General features: G+C 44.1%; 2 protein-coding genes across 3 annotated transcripts; both read left to right on the top strand.

The window, feature by feature from the left end:
* Positions 1-4087: 4087 nt before the first annotated feature.
* On the top strand, positions 4088-6804 carry LOC130189553 (uncharacterized protein DDB_G0283697). The gene is made up of 5 exons (XM_056408416.1): positions 4088-4168; positions 4938-5109; positions 5327-6250; positions 6357-6417; positions 6589-6804. Exons 2-5 carry the CDS (start codon positions 4950-4952, stop codon positions 6653-6655), a joined length of 1212 nt encoding a protein of 403 aa, XP_056264391.1. The 5' UTR covers positions 4088-4168; positions 4938-4949; the 3' UTR covers positions 6656-6804.
* Positions 6805-9090: 2286 nt separating this feature from the next.
* On the top strand, positions 9091-18327 carry LOC130189545 (uncharacterized). 2 transcript variants are annotated; one of them, XM_056408407.1, is made up of 9 exons: positions 9091-9323; positions 13938-14086; positions 14257-14389; positions 14552-14666; positions 15218-15402; positions 15480-15601; positions 15947-16121; positions 16748-16869; positions 17175-18327. In XM_056408407.1, exons 1-9 carry the CDS (start codon positions 9266-9268, stop codon positions 17577-17579), a joined length of 1464 nt encoding a protein of 487 aa, XP_056264382.1. In that variant the 5' UTR covers positions 9091-9265; the 3' UTR covers positions 17580-18327. The 2 variants fall into 2 exon arrangements, with proteins under 2 accessions (XP_056264382.1, XP_056264381.1); XM_056408406.1 differs by having other exon boundaries at positions 14221-14389.
* Positions 18328-18770: the final 443 nt, after the last annotated feature.

The following is an 18770-nucleotide window of genomic DNA, read 5'->3' as shown; positions in this document are numbered from 1 at the left end:
TCTAAGAACAAGAATAGACTGGCGAGTTTCACATGAAAGTTCTTTTTTTCTGGCCATTTTGAGAGTCTTATCGAACCCACAAATGTGATGCTCCAGATAATCAACTAGCTCAAAGAAAGGCCAGTTTTATAGCTTCTCTCATCAGCAAAACAGTTTTCAGCTGTGCTAACATAATTGCACAAGAGTTTTCAAGGGTTTTCTAATCATCCATTAGTCTTCTAAGGCGATGAGCAAACACAATGTACCATTCAAGTTTCAAGTTTCAAGTTTTTATTGTCACATCCCCTTTTATACAAGTATAATCGGTTCGTGAAATTCTTATGTGCAAAACACCCGACAGCAGTAGCAGACTAAAAAAAGAATAAGAATGAGAATAAACTATACAATATCCACACAAAAAAAAAGAAGAAAGTATTAACAATATATATATAAAACAATGTAATAGAATATACATCATGGCAATATATATATATAAAACAATGTAATAAAATATACACTTTTTTTGAGACTATATATATATATATGTATATACATACAATATATATATACAATATATATATATATAAACAATGTAATAAAATATACACCATGGCCATAGATATTCACAGAATATGTTCTGGTGTGTAGTGTTAATGAGGGTCTCAGTCCTTGTTCAGCAGCCTGATGGCCTGACTGAAGAAGCTGTCCCTCAGTCTGTTTGTGCGGCACTTGATACTGCGGTATCGCCTGCCTGACGGTAGAAGGGTGAACAGTTTGTGGCGGGTGGTTATTGTCTTTCATCATCCGTTTGGCCCTGGCCACACCGCCGCTTTGGTGTATATGTCCAGGATGGAGGAAGCTCACCTCCAACGATGTACTGTGCCGACCGCACCACCCTCTGTAGTGCCCTACGCTCCAGGGCGGTGCAGTTCCCGTACCAGACGGTGATGCAACCTGTCAGAACACTCTCGATGGTACTGGTGTAGAATGTTCTGAGGATGCGGGGGGCCATGTTGAATTTCCTCAGTCGCCTAAGGAAATACAGGCGTTGTTGGGCCCTTTTCACCACGTGAGTGGTGTGCGTGGTCCATGTGAGGTCCTCGGAGATGTGCACGCGAGGAACTTGAAGCTGCTGACCTCTCTACTGCAACTCCGTCTATGGAGATGGGTGTGCTCTCCTCTCCGCTTCCTGTAGTCCACGATCAGCTCCTTGGTCTTCATGGCGTTGAGGACGAGGCTGTTCACCTGGCACCACTGTACCAGTGATCCATCCTCCTCCCTGTAGGCTGTCTCGTCGTGGGTGATCAGCCCCAACACTGTTGTGTCGTCAGCAAACTTGATGATGACGTTGGAGCTGTGCATGGCCGTGCAGTCGTGGGTGTACAGGAGTAGAGAGAGGGCTCAACACGCATCCCTGAGGGGCTCCCGTGTTGAGGGTCAGCGGCTCTGAGGTGGTACCGCCATCCTCACCACCTGGCGGCGGCCCGACAGGAAGTCCAGTATCCAGCTGCACATGGTAGAGTGCAGGCCTAGACCTCTGAGCTTGGTGTCGAGCTTGGCGGGAACAATAGTGTTGAACGCTGAGCTGTAGTCCACAACCAGCATTCGCACACAACAGTTCCTCCTCCCAGGTGGGAAAGGCGGTGTGAAGTGCCATGGCAATTGCGTCGGTGGATCTGTTTTGACGATATGCAAATTGCCATGGGTCCAGTGTGGCAGGCAACATGGAACAAATGAAGTCCTTGACCAACCTCTCAAGCATTTACTGACAATCGAGGTGAGGGCTACGGGTCTCCAGTCATTCAGGCAGGTTACCTTGGGGTGTTTGGGGACAGGCACAATGGTGGACATCTTGAAGCTCTCAGGAACAACAGCCTGGGTCAGGAGAGGTTGAAGAGATGTCTGCGAAGACTCCTGCCAACTGGTCTGCACATGCTCTGAGGCGCGCCCGGGATGTGGTCGGGACATGCCGCCATACGGATGTCCAACCGCTTGAAGGCTCTGCGCACGTCAGCCTCTGAGATGATCAGCAGGCTGGTCTCCTCGGCGGCGCTGCCTTCGGCGGGCTGCCTCGCCTGGGAGGAGGTAGAGGTTCTCTTCACGCTGGTTCTCCCTCTGAAGTCCGTGATTGTCTGTAGCCCTTCCACACACCTCTCACGTCATGGCTCTTGAGCTTTTCCTCCACCTTGTTCCTGAACTCCCGCTTGGCAGAGCCGATGGTCTTCGGAGGTCGTGGCGGGCTCTTTTATTCGCCATATTCCCGAGTCCGGTGTTACGCAGTGCAGCGAACATCGCCATTTATCCACGGTTTCTGGTTGGGATAAATCCGAACCGACTTGGTAGGAACAACGTCATCTATGCATTTCTTGATGAACCCGGTGACTGAGGACGCTACTCACTGACGTTGTTGTCCGACGCGACCCTGAACATATCCCAGTCAGCACGTTCAAAACAGTCCTGTAGCATAGACTCCGATTGGTCCGACCAGCGTTGCACTTCCTTCACAGCGATTGGTTGCTGCTTAAGCCTCTGCCTGTAGGCGGTAGTTGGATGGAGCGGTGGTCCGATTTGCCGAACGGTGGGCGGAGGGCTTTGTATCCATCCCGGAAGGTAGCAGTGTCCCTCGTGTTGCTTTATGTGTTGGTAGAACTTGGGAGAACTTTCTTCAGGTTCGCTTTGTTGAAGTCCCCGCCACAATGAAAGCAGCCTCGGGTGTGCCGACTCCTGCTCGCTGATCGCCCGTAGAGTTCCTTCAGCGCTATGTCCGTGTTAGCTTGAGGCGGAATGTACACAGCAGTTACGGTGACTGCTGTAAACTCCCTTGGTAGCCAGAATGGTCGACACATGAGCAGTAGGTACTCCAGGTCCGGGGAACAGAACGACTTGAGAGTATGTACATGACTTTGGTTGCACCAAGATCTGTTTATCATGAGACATACCCCTCCACGATCTTTACCAGAGAGAGTCTTTGTTCTGTCCGCGGTGGACGGAAAATCCTGCCGGCTCGATGGCTGAGTCGGTAACCTCCTCCGACATCCATGTCTCCGTAAGGCAGATGATGCAGTTGTCCTTAGTTTCCGGTGGAATTGAATACGAGCCTGTAGCTCGCATAGCTTATTGTCCAAAGACTGTACATTTGCCAGTAAAATGGTGGGTAGTGGGGTCGATTGGCTCGACGTCTCAGCCTAACCAGCACGCCAGCTCGCTTCCCCCTCCGTCGGCGACGTTTGCGTGAGATCGCGCCTAAAATGGACGGAGATAGTTCCGCTACTGTTCCTGGCGGGACGTCCGAGTAAGAGTTGAAAAACTCTGGTAGGCGGCGAGCAACTGCCGATCCAATCTCCAGAAGTGTGCATCTGTCGTACGTTAACTGGCTGCTAACGTTTTGTGCAAAAATAGTCGCAATAAGAAGAATAAATAACAAAAAACTACTACAAAATCCGGGAGCTCGCAACACAGCCGCCATCACGTACGGCGCCATATCACCGATCTAGAACACTGGAGTGATAGTTGCTGGAAATGGGCCTCTATACACCTATGGAGATATTTCATTAGAAACCAGACGTTTCCACCTAGAATAGTCATTTACCACATTAACAATGTAGAGAGGGTATTTCTGATTGATTTAATGTTATCTTCATTGAAAGAAACAATGCTTTTCTTTGAAAAATAAGGACATTTCTAAGTGATCCCAAACTTTTGAACGGCAGTGTATATGTATATATATGTGTATATATATATTTGTATATATATATGTGTATATATATATGTATATAAAAGAAATGTTAATAATTATATATATATATATTATTACTAGATAAATATGACACTACGGGACTACACACATAAAGCTTATGGCCATTTTTAACGGATTGTAATGCTTTATTGTTTCTGTAACTCATTATGCTTAAATGACACCTTCATGGCTACATGGGTGTCATTATGGTTTTCTTTTTATTAAATGTGATGCATTCATTCACATTGGTGACAGCTGCCTTTGTGTGTTGTCAGGACTTTGCCAACTTCCTTGTTCCTGCACACAAACCATGTCACACAGGGGTGACAACTCACAAAGCCGGTTGTTCCACAGGTGGAAGTCACAAGATATAAAAACAGAGCTTTATCCCCTCTGAGCCACAGAGCAGCACACCTCCATCAGCCACCAACGAGCTGCAGGTAGAAGAACGTGGTAAGAATCATCACCTTTTTGCCTCTGCTGTTTTATTATATTTCATAACTTTACTTGTTTTGTTGGTTTAACTCCCTGAATTAGTTGGAATAAAGATCATAACAGTCAATTCACACACATTTAAATAATAAATACATTTACTTCGACAGTTATTTGTCTCCGCTGTGCACATCTTGTACTTCATGTCTTTGTGAATTACTTTTGGCTATAATTAAAATACAGATGGGGTTTAATGAGACTTTAATCTTCTTGGTGTAAATGTACACATTTTCTCTTATTTTGCAGAATAAATGAGTAAAATTAGACATTTCACTATTTAGATGGCTAACAAAAAAACTACTTAATTTGAATTGAATGATGTTTTGCTTATTGCTCTGCTGCACATTTACCTTTAAGGACATTAACATACTTTTCAGTTACAATATTTCAAATTAAATCTTATTTTTCTTAATAATGTTTTACTGTTTTATCAGGGCTCATTTTTCTTGTTTTACAAATGTTCCCGAAATGATAATGATAATTGAGTTACAGTTAACTTTGAAAAGTTAAACCGACTGAGACTGGGAGCTCAGAGTGATGGAAGCTCATTGAGTTCTTTTTGTGGGAATAATAACTTTATATATATTTTTTTATTTTTTACATTCATTATTTGATTTTTTCATATTCGGTCACTTCTTTTTTAGTTTTCCAGCATTGTGCAATAATCTAAACAGAGCCAAAACACTGAAGATTAGTTAAAACAATCTAATGTTTTCATTTCCCCCACAAGAAAGCTGTCGACATGAAGTTGGGGTTGCTCGTGGTTCTGGTCGTGGCGGTTCTGGTGCCAGGTCGGTCCGAGGGCCGGACCGTCTCCAGATGTGAGCTGAGAGAAAAGCTCGGGGAAGCCATCGTCCTGCCGCGGAAACTCCAAAGCACCAAGGACAGAATCCTTGCAATAGGTGAGTTAAAATATCTCATATAGGTGAGTTAAAATATCTCATATAGGTGAGTTAAACATCTCATAGGTGAGTTAAAATATCTCAATAGGTGAGTTAAAACATTTCAATAGTTCAAATGTTCATGAGTGAAAAAAGATTCACTCATGAATAACTCTTCTTCTCTCTTCTTCTTCTTCTTCTTCTTCTTCTTCTTCTTCTTATTGCTGGTTCATTGCAGTTATCTGTGAGGCCGAAATAAGGTCAGGTCTGGACACCGGCCTGGTCCAGGTGGACGACAAGCCCAGGACGACAACCGCCGATCCTTTGGCCATCGAGTCACCGACCGACGGATCACTGACCGACATCTCTGGCAACGTCGGACGAAAGCGCAGGGACGTCACGACCAGCGAGGAGTCCGACTCAGGCGAGAAGACGGAGATGGCGATCTGTGATCGGGACGCAGAGGACGAGGTGGCGGAGGAGGAGACAAGTGACGAAGAGGAAGAGGACGAGGAGAAAGAGATCCGTGATCAGGACGCAGAGGACGAGGTGACGCAGGAGGAGACAAGTGACGAAGAGGAAGAGGACGAGGAGAAAGAGATCCGTGATCAGGACGCAGAGGACGAGGTGACGCAGGAGGAGACAAGTGACGAAGAGGAAGAGGACGAGGAGAAAGAGATCCGTGATCGGGACGCAGAGGACGAGGTGACGCAGGAGGAGACAAGTGACGAAGAGGAAGAGGACGAGGAGAAAGAGATCCGTGATCGGGACGCAGAGGACGAGGTGACGCAGGAGGAGACAAGTGACGAAGAGGAAGAGGACGAGGAGAAAGAGATCCGTGATCAGGACGCAGAGGACGAGGTGACGCAGGAGGAGACAAGTGACGAAGAGGAAGAGGACGAGGAGAAAGAGATCCGTGATCGGGACGCAGAGGACGAGGTGACGCAGGAGGAGACAAGTGACGAAGAGGAAGAGGACGAGGAGAAAGAGATCCGTGATCAGGACGCAGAGGACGAGGTGACGCAGGAGGAGACAAGTGACGAAGAGGAAGATGACGAGGAAGGTGAGAATCGTGAGACGCGCAGTGTCCACCGGAGGGCCCACTTCGGGCTCTTCCAGCTGTCCGACAGGCTCTGCTCCCGGTGCAACACAACCTGCCGAGGTGAGTCTATGAGTCTTTGCGTCTCTGAGTCTTTGAGTCTTTGAAGTTATTCACGTCACATATTTTGCATCTGATTAACTTCCTTCTCTCTTTTTCCGCCGTGAAGCGTTCATTGACGATGACATCACCGACGACATCGACTGCCTGGTGAGGACTCGGGCCTGGAGGTGAGTTTGCATGGCAGAGTGACGCCTCTTCCTCTTCCTCTTATTCACTCAAAAAACGGTTCCTATAGTTTTATGTGAAGTCAAATGTGTTATTATTATGATGTTAAATGCTTTCTGACTCACTAATAACTTCTGTTTCTCTTATTTGTTCTCTGTTTTTCCATCTTATAGGAACTTCTTGAAGGAAAGCTCTCCCCAGTGTTCCAGTGTCACAAACTTCTTCAGCGAGTGTGAATGAAGCGGCGACGTCGTTGAGACGCGCTTCACTTCTTTTCATGGAGGAATCTGATGTTTCTTTAAGAGTCATGAATGAATATTTGTGCCAAAAGTTAAACTGTATCTCAGGAATTTCAGCAAGTTTTTGGAAAAATAAAAAATATGATTATTTTTTGTATCACTTTTCTTATTCATGTAGATATATTAACATAAAAAAATACAAAAAAGTCAGACATAAACAACAAAATAAAAAAATTAAAATTATAACAGGGCAAAACGATACATACACATTTATTCATATATATATATATATATATATATATTTGTATACATATACATATACATACATATACACATACATATATGCATATATATATAAATGCAGTGGCGGGTCGTCAGGGCCAGCAAGGCCTTCTCTGCTGGCCTAAACATCATCAGAATATATATTTTTTTCTAAATATATTTCCCCACAAATATGTATTCAATTATTTCCCAGAGTAAGAGTTATTCTCTTAATTTCATAGCGTTCCTCTTGGTTGCGCTGCTGCCAGCGCCAGGTTGAGATTTGGAGGGCTGGTTTTTATGTTAGATCTTTTATCCAATCATATTCAGCCATCGTGTGTTGCCAGGGGGCTAAAATCTGCCCTTAGGCCTTCAGAATCAACATTGCGGGCGCTGGTAGCTTCAAGTGAATGGGAATGACAATGTTGTGTCAACCAATCAGCTTTAGAGTTGGCTCCTCTAGGCCTTCTAGAAGGCCCCAGAACCGGCACAGGAGCCAGCTAGCAGGCGGAGGGCGTGCACGTCTTTTGATTGGATTACCAATATTGAGAGGCGGGGCCTATGGGCAGGTAGATGCAAAACCTCAGAACTAGGAAACTGAATTTGATAAAGGAATTAATTCGCGGACTACAAAGCTGTTTTTTCAACCCACAATGGCGGAAGGAGGAGAAGATGTCGATTTGGTCGAGCATATACTTGAAATCTGCTTTGGGTGCGACAATGCCCTGTTTAGTGAACAAACGAGTGCAAGTGACTTTTTTTCCTTCTTTTTCTCCGTCCCGATGCGCGCATTCTGCAGCGCGCGAGACGGAGAGCCGAGAGAAATGACATGCTGTTGTGTAGATACGATCAACATCAGACGGCTGTTTAGTTTAATAAATGAACAAAGACGTGCTATAGAGAAAATGACGGGGGCGGGCCAATTTTTTTTAATGTCATGCGATCTACCAATACTACGCCGCGATCGACGTATTGAGCAGCCCTGGTCTAGAGCCATGGCATCATAATGATAGTAATAAGAGGTGGATTAATTCGGGTGGGACTGTGTAGGACCTCACTGAAGGCCCAGGCCCCAGGCCCACGGCCCGCCACTGTATAAATGTATTAAATTAACTGAGAATCCCGACACCCCTTTTATTATCTTGTACTTGTAAATGTATGCACACCACCCTGCATCTATATTTGCATTTCCCTAAAAACACAAATATGATTCTTGTACCTTTTTGCTATATTTGGGGTCAAACAATAAACATATTTGCATATGTGAGTTTAGGAACATGTTTAAAAGACACAGTAATAATTATATGTATTTAAAAAATCCATATATATAGATAGATATATGCGTACAAAAACTGTAACAAATATTTAATGTCAAGTTATTAAAAAAAAAAAATTAAAAATAAAAATATACAATTTTATTAATCCCCAAGGGGAAATTAGTTCTCTGCATTTAACCCATCCTTAGTTATTAAGGAGCAGTGGGCTGCAGTGAAGCGCCCGGGAAGCAACTGGGGGTTCAGTGCCTTGCTCAAGGACACTTCGACTTGCAACTAATGGGGAGAGCGGGGATCGAACCCACAACCTTGCGGTTGCAGGACGGCCCTCTTACCCCACTGAGCTACAGGCAACAACAATAAGTTGTTTATATATACAGTACATCGAATTTTATAGATATTATATATATATATATATATATGTAATATATATAATATAATATATACATATATAATATAATATATAATATATATAAAAGTAGATGTATTGCATGTTTATATGTATAAGAAAGAAGAAAAAGAAGAAGAAAGAAAATACATATATATATATATATACATATAGGTGCAAAAACTGTAAAATAATGTAATGTCCAGTTATGAGCTGCAGGTGGCGACAACAACCAGATGTTCTTTATTTTCTCAGGAACTGATTTACCTGAAACAGACAACCGGAAACGATCTATCATTTATACTAATGCTGAATTATACATCCTACTTTTAAAAAAATGGATTTAAACATAAAACATAAAAGAGTTTTAACAACAACTTGTTTTATATATTTGTTTCTGTTTTTTTAAAAGTAGGACGTCAAACAGCGGACGTGACGTCATCAAGGTGTTGAGTTATTTCTCAGGTGAAGCAGGTGACGCGGCTGTTATCACTCCGCCGCCCACACCGCCTGTCGAGTCGGTCCAGTTTTATTTTAAATGGAACTTCAGGAGAAAACCCGGAACTGAGGGGCCGGGAGAAGCTCTGCGTGCCGTGGTCCGAGTGCCGCTCTCCGGACGCTCGTGGGCCGGTTCTCATTCGTGGTGTTTTGGCCCCTCGGTCCCCCGGGAGCTCCAGGGACCGTAAATATGCTGCCGGGTGGTGCGTTCATGGTCCTGCTCCTTGTGTTCGGAGGAGTTTCTACCGGTAAGTGGCTCAATATTTAAGCTCATGAAGCTGATGTTTTGTTTTTGTAGCTGTGGGTCGTGACACGTTTTCTATCGAGCTGTTTTTTAATGAAGTACAATTGACATAAATATTATATATTCATTTAAAATAAAAGGTGTTTTAAAAATATATTAAATATTTTCAGAATCAGAAAAAAATCCATGCTTGTGATTTTGTGCTAAAAACGTTTAGTAATTTACAAACTCTTTTCTTTATTCCTTTTTTATATTTTAAGTCATATTATTTATCTAGTTTGATATACTTTCAAGTTTCAAGTTTTTATTGTCACATCCCCTTTTATACAAGTATAATCGGTTCGTGAAATTCTTATGTGCAAAACACCCGACAGCAGTAGCAGACTAAAAAAAGAATAAGAATGAGAATAAACTATACAATATCCACACACAAAAAAGAAGAAAGTATTAACAATATATATATAAAACAGTGTAATAGAATATACATCATGACAATATATATATATAAAACAATGTAATAAAATATACACTTTTTTGAGACTATATATATATATATGTATATACATACAATATATATATACAATATATATATATATAAACAATGTAATAAAATATACACCATGGCCATAGATATTCACAGAATATGTTCTGGTGTGTAGTGTTAATGAGGGTCTCAGTCCTTGTTCAGCAGCCTGATGGCCTGACTGAAGAAGCTGTCCCTCAGTCTGTTTGTGCGGCACTTGATACTGCGGTATCGCCTGCCTGACGGTAGAAGGGTGAACAGTTTGTGGCCGGGGTGGTTATTGTCTTTCATCATCCGTTTGGCCCTGGCCACGCACCGCTTGGTGTATATGTCCAGGATGGAGGGAAGCTCACCTCCAACGATGTACTGTGCCGACCGCACCACCCTCTGTAGTGCCCTACGCTCCAGGGCGGTGCAGTTCCCGTACCAGACGGTGATGCAACCTGTCAGAACACTCTCGATGGTACTGGTGTAGAATGTTCTGAGGATGCGGGGGGCCATGTTGAATTTCCTCAGTCGCCTAAGGAAATACAGGCGTTGTTGGGCCCTTTTCACCACGTGAGTGGTGTGCGTGGTCCATGTGAGGTCCTCGGAGATGTGCACGCCGAGGAACTTGAAGCTGCTGACCCTCTCTACTGCAACTCCGTCTATGGAGATGGGGGTGTGCTCTCCTCTCCGCTTCCTGTAGTCCACGATCAGCTCCTTGGTCTTCTTGGCGTTGAGGACGAGGCTGTTCTCCTGGCCCCACTGTACCAGTGATCCAACCTCCTCCCTGTAGGCTGTCTCGTCGTGCCGGTGATCAGCCCCAACACTGTTGTGTCGTCAGCAAACTTGATGATGACGTTGGAGCTGTGCATGGCCGTGCAGTCGTGGGTGTACAGGGAGTAGAGGAGAGGGCTCAACACGCATCCCTGAGGGGCTCCGTGTTGAGGGTCAGCGGCTCTGAGGTGGTACCGCCCATCCTCACCACCTGGCGGCGGCCCGACAGGAAGTCCAGTATCCAGCTGCACATGGTAGAGTGCAGGCCTAGACCTCTGAGCTTGGTGTCGAGCTTGGCGGGAACAATAGTGTTGAACGCTGAGCTGTAGTCCACAACCAGCATTCGCACACAACAGTTCCTCCTCCAGGTGGGAAAGGCGGTGTGAAGTGCCATGGCAATTGCGTCGTCGGTGGATCTGTTTTGACGATATGCAAATTGCCATGGGTCCAGCGTGGCAGGCAACATGGAACAAATGAAGTCCTTGACCAACCTCTCGAAGCATTTACTGACAATCGAGGTGAGGGCTACGGGTCTCCAGTCATTCAGGCAGGTTACCTTGGGGTGTTTGGGGACAGGCACAATGGTGGACATCTTGAAGCTCTCAGGAACAACAGCCTGGGACAGGGAGAGGTTGAAGATGTCTGCGAAGACTCCTGCCAACTGGTCTGCACATGCTCTGAGGGCGCGCCCCGGGATGTGGTCGGGACCTGCCGCCTTCCGGATGTCCACCCGCTTGAAGGCTCTGCGCACGTCAGCCTCTGAGATGATCAGCAGGCTGGTCTCCTCGGGCGGCGCTGCCTTCGGCGGGCTGCCGTTCACGTCGAACCGAGCAAAGAATGTATTTAGCTCGCCTGGGAGGGAGGTAGAGGAGTTCTCTTCACCGCTGGTTTTCCCTCTGAAGTCCGTGATTGTCTGTAGCCCCTTCCACACACCTCTCACGTCATGGCTCTTGAGCTTTTCCTCCACCTTGTTCCTGAACTCCCGCTTGGCAGAGCCGATGGTCTCTGTGTATGGTACTGTGTGTATATATACATATATCTGGGGCAGCACGGTGGCTCAGTGGTTAGCACTGTCTCCTCACAGCAAGAAGGCCCTGGGTTCGAATCCCGGTCGTTCCAGGTCCTTTCTGTGTGGGGTTTGCATGTTCCCCTCGTGTCTGTGTGGGTTTACTCGGGTTCTCCGGTTTCCCCCACCATCATAAAGACATGCACCGCAGCCTCACCCCGGTTCGTATGGATGTGAATGAATGTTGGTGGTGGGGGAGGGGCGTGTGCGTGTGCGTGTGCGTGTGCGTGTGCGTGTGCGTGTGCGTGTGTGTGTGTGTGTGTGTGTGAAGCGACTTTGGGTGCCTTGAGGAGCGCTATATAAAATAAGTGATTATTATTATATTAAAAGTAAAATCGAGAGAGATGGAAGAGATAGTGTTACAAGTAAAAACAAATATTATGTGCATTATGGGCAAAATATAGTTAAAGAATAGAAATAAAAAGTGTGCAGAAATGTCCATATCGGAATAATGTTTATTATATTCTTTGATTAAATAATGTATGCATTAATGTTGCAGCTGGTAAAGCTTATTTAGATTTATTCACACACTTCCTAGTAGTTTGGGACTTCCCATCTACAGCAATACATCATAATGTATGACTCAATTTGATTTGTTATTATTAATCAGAATCTGCAACGTAGCTATTAAATACATGGTGTAAAAGTACAGTTACAAGTATCTTTAACATTAAACTTGAGTAAAATGTCCCAGATAAATTATTCTAATGCTTTTAGTTCCGAGTTTTGTTGAGCACACTTTGAGTGACACTGCATCTAAACTTCTAAAGAGTTTTAGATGCGTTCAAGGTCCACGGGGAGTTTTATAATCAGCTCAATAAGTAGCCAAACAGAATATCTTTTTTTAATGAAACACATATTTAAGAGTTTCTCTGGTTGTAATGCATTATTTTTGCTCAGCTGTGACTCCATGTTAAAAAAAAGAAGTGTTTAAATAACAGAAGTTTCTGCACCTCGAGTTGCATTGCACCTGAACCGCTGCACCTGCCCTTTATCAGCCGGCTCGGGAGGCAAAGGGCGTAAACACGTCGCTGTTAGGGTGAGTCCAATTCACGTGATTGAACTGTTTTATTATCGGAAAACAAACTGATAAACGATATAAATCTTCAGGTTAGAAAAATCTGACGACAAAAGTTGAAACCATGTGATGCTTTCTCACCTTTTGTGAAATTCCTTTCGATAACGTACACATGTGTGTTATAATATCCTAATGGCACTGTAGAATATATAAATCCTCTCACAATATCCACAATGCTTTATAACAGTTATCATATAATTGTATTTCTCAGAATACTTCACAGTTGCTGGTCACTCACTGAATATTTCTAAGGATCCTAGTTTAAAATAATACCAATAGTTTTAATGCATTATAATGCATGGAAGATAAAAGGTGCCTCAAGTTAGATTAAAGGGGCCTAAAGTAAGATACAAGGTGCCTAAAGTTAGATTAAAGGTGCCTAAAGTTAGATTAAAGGTGCCTAAAGTAAGATAAAATTTGCCTAAAGTTAGATTAAAGGGGCCTAAATAAGACAATTCAACACGATGATCATCTTTTAAAAGCTCTTTGGGGCGTTTCCATTCACACATTTAATATTTAATAAACTCACTCACACTCTGACTTTGACTGACGAGTAAAATCTCTGAGGATTAAAAACAAAATAAATAACCAGCCAGTGGAATGCCGAAGAGCCAGAATACTACTCGGTACTCCTGTTGTTGTACTTCTCCTCCACCGCTCTGTGTGGATTGACATGATTGTGAAATATGTGCGTTTCCCGCCGCCCCCCAGTGCATTGTGGGAGTTGGTACAAGATTTAACACGTCTGCAGGGATGTGCTTTGATGAGCTCTGACGCTCGATGACGTCGTGCCTCCGCGTGGGCGAAGGTGACGCAACGTTCTGTGGGTTGAATTCACTCTTCACCACGAGGAATATATATATATGTGTGTATATATATATATATATATACTCTAATTACAAATATATAATATTTTGTGAAACTGTACCGATTCTCCGAAAATACTGCACAGATTTTTTTTTAAAGATTCGCTCAGAATACAACAAAAGTGTTTGAACCTTTTATTTGTGTATATGTATATATATAAAAATAAAAGGTTCAAGCAGTTTTGTTGTATTCTGAATGATTGTTTAAAAAAAATAGAGAATATTTATTTTTTGCTCAAATGTACCGGCCATATTTGAAATACTTGACGGTGTATATTTGTTTATCGTTTTGTTCTTTTACATGTTAACCCCCCCCCCCCCCCCAGCTCCCCTCCCCTCTGGTGAACTCGACTTCCCCCCCGTGGAGCTGGAGGACCTCGGGAACTCGGCGATGTCCGTGAGCTTCACTCACCCGTTGGTGTTCTACGGCGAGAAGCCGGCGGAGCCGTTCCACTTCACCGTGTCCACCGGCGGGGTGAGAACATCTAGCTTTATACATGTATATAAATGAGGCATAAAGCTTCATAATATAGACTTTTTTAACCACTCATAATATCCTTATGGCGAGTTCAAATGCAAATACATTTTTAAAAAATGCATTACGGACAGAAAGCGAGGCTTCCCATGACCTTCTGTGACCTTCAGGAAGACTTCAATGGCTCGTGCACGGCGCAGGAGGACTGCAAGCGGCGCGTCTCGTTCCCGTTGGGCGTCGAGAAGTGCGTCACGCTGAGAGGCGACGGGGCGTTCAGGGACACGGGCCGCGTCTGCCTCTCTGGTGAGTCGACTGTACTTCAAGAAAAAAGTTCATTTCATCTTCTTTTCATATATCATCAAAGCACCGTATTATGATCTTATTGGAGGAACCCGTATCTCTAGAAGGAGAAACGAGTTTCCAGCTGATCCAGGATCAGTTTATTGATGTTCTGATTTGTTGCAGGCGAGCCGCCGCTCAACGTGACGCTGAGCTGCCGTCACCTCAACGTGTCGGTCAGCTGGCAACACGGCGGGCCGCCCGGTGCCGGCTTCAGGGTCCACATGGGAGGGTCTGCAGGGTGTGTTATGCAACATTTTAAGTTTGGCACTTTTTGGAATAATAGTATCTTACATTTTGCTAAATTATTCTAAATTTTTGTGTGTGCATTTTCTTAAAAGTTGATCTGCATTTTTGTTGTTTTTATCCACCGCTGAGGCTCTTTTTACGTTTAAGCTCTGGTTATTTTTCTCAAAACTTTTAATTTTGTTAGTCCATTTGCTTTTATTCATCATTTTATTTTACGACAAAAAATCTGAATCAAAAATGTTTTTTGCTGTAATTTACATCTATTTTAAATTATTTATATATATATCTCATCCTATTAAAACTCAACAACCCCCACACAATAATACACTATATATATGTATGTGTGTTAATTATATATAATCAATTTCATTTCAAATTCTACATATATTTTATATAATTTAAAATAAATGTAAATTACATATAACAACAAAAAAAGATATATATATAATTTAAAAGAAATTAATTATCTATATATTCTCTTGAGCGTAAACGCAGCAGCAGATCTTTGGTCACAGCGAGCGCGTTTTGGGCTCTTTCCTCCAGCCTCAGGCATCAGGTGAACGACACCACGGCGCTCCGGTTCGACCTGAACCGCTTCGTCTGGGCCTCGGAGCGCCGCTACCTGGGCTTCCTCTTCGTCACGGTGACGGCCAAAGAGGGGCGGGGCCAGTCGGCGTCCGCGACCAGGACCTTCAGCTACAACCTGCTGAAATTCCCCGACGTGCGATGTGAGTGGCGGACGTTCGTCCCCCGCGAACGCGAGCGCGTCTCCATCTTGTTTGTTTATTTGTTTTCCTCGTCTCAGGCGACTTGGACTTTCCCACCGTGGTTCTGAAAGACAGCGAATCAGGAGCCACGCTGAGCTTCAGGAACCCGCTCGACATCCACGAGAAGCTGAGGCCGGCGAGCGCCATTCAGTTCTCGGCGGTGAGCAGCGTCTCACAACCCCACACGGTTGTTGTTGTCGTTGTTTTTTACTTGTTGTTGTTGTTCTTTTTGCTGTTCTTTTGTATTCTTCACGTTCTTTTTGTTGTTCTTCTTGTTGTTGTTCTTGTTATTTTTGTTGTTCGTGTTGTTCTTCTTCTCGTTCCTCTTGTTGTTGTCCTTTTTTCTTGTTGTTGTTTTTCTGTTGTTCCTCTTTTTGTTGTTCTTCTTCTCGTTCTCAATCTTGTTGTTTTTCCTGTTGTACTTCCTGTTGTTGTTGTCGCTTCACAACCGTCCTCCAAAACCCACCAGTTACAATCCTCCGCTCTGTGACTCCGCCCCCTTCAGGGCGGTTCCAATGGCAGCTGCTCGGCGGCCGACGACTTATGCAAACTGGACCTGTTGTTCCCGGAGGGCGCCAAGAAGTGCGTGAAGACGCTGACCGGGACGCTGCTCGGCCGCGGCGGCGTCGGCAAGGTGGCGTTCAGAAAGACGGGCCCCGTCTGCGCCAGCAGCTCGACCGGTAGGCCGGTCCTTCAAAATAAAAGCGTCCGGCGAGCGCGATGTCTTTATGCCGAGGTTGTCGACGGGAAGTGTTCGGTTCCAAGACGCGAGTAGAACTCTGGACGCGTGTTCCAGCTCATCTTTTTAGAGATGTTTATTAATCCGAAGAAGTGGGAGGAGTTTATCGCGTGCGGCGAAACGAAGTTTCGCCGTCACGGGGTGGAGGAGAAAAAAACTGAGTAAAGTAACTAAAGCCGTCAGTTAAAGTACAATATTGAACCTTTTTGAGATGTTGGGAAGTCGATTAAAGCACCTTGATCATGTACTGAAGTTAAGTACTAGAGTAGTACGTGTACATTCCACCAACAGGAACAGGAAGTAGTTTGGTATGCAGGAAATAAGGGCGTGGAGGGACGTGGTTACTCACCTGTTCGATCTGACTCACTCGACCTCAGGTTAACTTACCGACGTGTGTGTGTGCCTCTTCTATATAAAAACATAATAAATGCGTCCCCATGACAAAAAAAACTGTGAACTTGCCCTTCAAAATAAAAGCGCGGTTAGACAACAACAAAAAGAAGGGAAAAGGTTAAATGAATTTTAATCGCTGTAAATAAATACAATATTTTTGTGTGTGTCCTGCAGATGCCAACATGCTGACACTCGGCATCATGCTGCTCCTCTTGCTGATCATCGTCGTGGTCATGGTGATAATCGCCGTCTGGAAGGCGAAAGCCTACACCATGAAGACGCTGCCAAACCCTCGGGTAAGAACTGGAACACACATATAAATGTAGTTGTATGTATATATAAATATGTGTCTATTAATAAATAAACCTATATATTTATAAATGTATTTATTTATAAATACATATTTATTCATAAATAAATATAGAATTGTATGTATTTATAAATATAGTTATTTATGAATGAATATTTCTAAATATCTATACATATATATAGACATTTAGAAAGAAATATGTATTTATAAATATATATAAAAAAGATCTCTTTCTAAATATCTATACATATATTTATTTGTGTTTTTAAAAACCTTCCTCTTGTCACGTAGATCCCACCGATGGAAAACCACGAGGAGGGCTTGAGGTACGCGCCGGTGCCCTATATAGACATCAGCCCGCTGACAGTGACCGACCACAGAGCCCGGATGGAGGAGGAGGAAGAGGAGGAAGATGAAGAAGCAGCCCTCCAGTGCGGCGGTGGCGGTCACCAGCCGGACCCTCAATACGCAGACGGAGGACTTTCAGAGGGATCCTGCGACGACTCTGGGGAAATGGAGGCTGTGGAGATGGAGGAGCAGGAGGCGGCCCTCCAGGGAGGAGGCGGAGCTGATTTCCTGCCCATCGGACAGCTGTACGCAGAGGGAGAACTTTCAGAGAGAGAACTTTCAGAGGCCTCCTGTGAGGACGACTCTGAGGCGGCGTTGTCGCCCTACGACTGCAGACATGACCTTTGACCTTTAGGGACTCAACCCGGTGACCTGCCAGTCAACGAGCTCCACGAGAAGAAACCGATCAAAAGTGCCGCTGCTTGTTGTTACAGTTCAACCGGAATGACCTCAAAGAACAGATGTGTTCCTCTCACCTGCACCTTGAGGTGTTCTGCCACTGTCCTCAAATTAAATTGGGGTAAAGAAGAAGAAGTAATCTCTCAGGGAGTGACGCGGTCACAGGGACTATTTCTCCGGTAGAAAGTAGTTCTGACATGTGTTTTGGTGGTGGACAAATGGCATCTGAAGTTAAAATAAGAAAGAAAACCTCTGGCATTTGGGTCAGACTTTTATTTTGTATTTTTACTATGATTCTCGTTTTAAATTAATTGAAGCGAGCGGCTCGTACACGGCGGGCCGTATTTATGACACCTGACACCTGTCATAAATACCTCCCGGCTCCGCCACACCTGCAGAACCGGATCGGCGGGCCAGCGGTTTAACGCTGAAGTCGTTTTTAAATGTGGATTAACGTTGTCGACATGTCATCTGATCTGGAGTCAGTCGATCTGTACATAGACACCAGAGGGATTATGATTTATGTTTTTAATAAATTAATGTTTTTAAGGGCCGAGTGTCGCTGGACATGCTTTTGATAAAGGGGCGGAGCTTTGGCACAAATAACTAAACAGTTGAAATATCTTTAAAACAAATCTTTTTGTAAATGGGCTTTGACGGCGTCAAACAGCTTCTATAAAACTCTGCTAACGGGTTTTATCCTTTTGTTTATTTTTCTGAAAGCTGAAAAACAATGTTTACCTGGCGGATTATCTCGTTACGTCTCGTTCCTCAGAGGAGAAACTGCTCATGGAGACGAGGTGTCAATCTCCTGGATCTGAACGAGAAGAGAATAAGAACCAACAAACGAGAGAATAAGAGAACCAACAAAGATGAGAACAAACGAGTAAACAAGAAAACGAACGAGAGAACCAACAAAGGAGAGAAGAGAACCTCTCTGTTCTGTGTTTCTGACGTCATCTGGAGACGTTCTGGTGGCTTTTCTTTGTTTTTATTGTGTTTTATAAGAGATAAGATATATACTTTATTAATCCCCAAGGGGAAATTAGTTCTCTGCATTTAACCCCTCCGTAGTTATTAAGGAGCAGAGGGCTGCAGTGATGCAACTGGGGGTTCAGTGCCTTGCTCAAGGACACTTCG

The sequence above is a fragment of the Pseudoliparis swirei genome, chromosome 24 (genome assembly GCF_029220125.1).
Source record: "Pseudoliparis swirei isolate HS2019 ecotype Mariana Trench chromosome 24, NWPU_hadal_v1, whole genome shotgun sequence".
Classification (NCBI taxonomy): Eukaryota; Metazoa; Chordata; class Actinopteri; order Perciformes; family Liparidae; genus Pseudoliparis; species Pseudoliparis swirei.
This window is presented reverse-complemented; position numbering and strand designations above follow the sequence as displayed.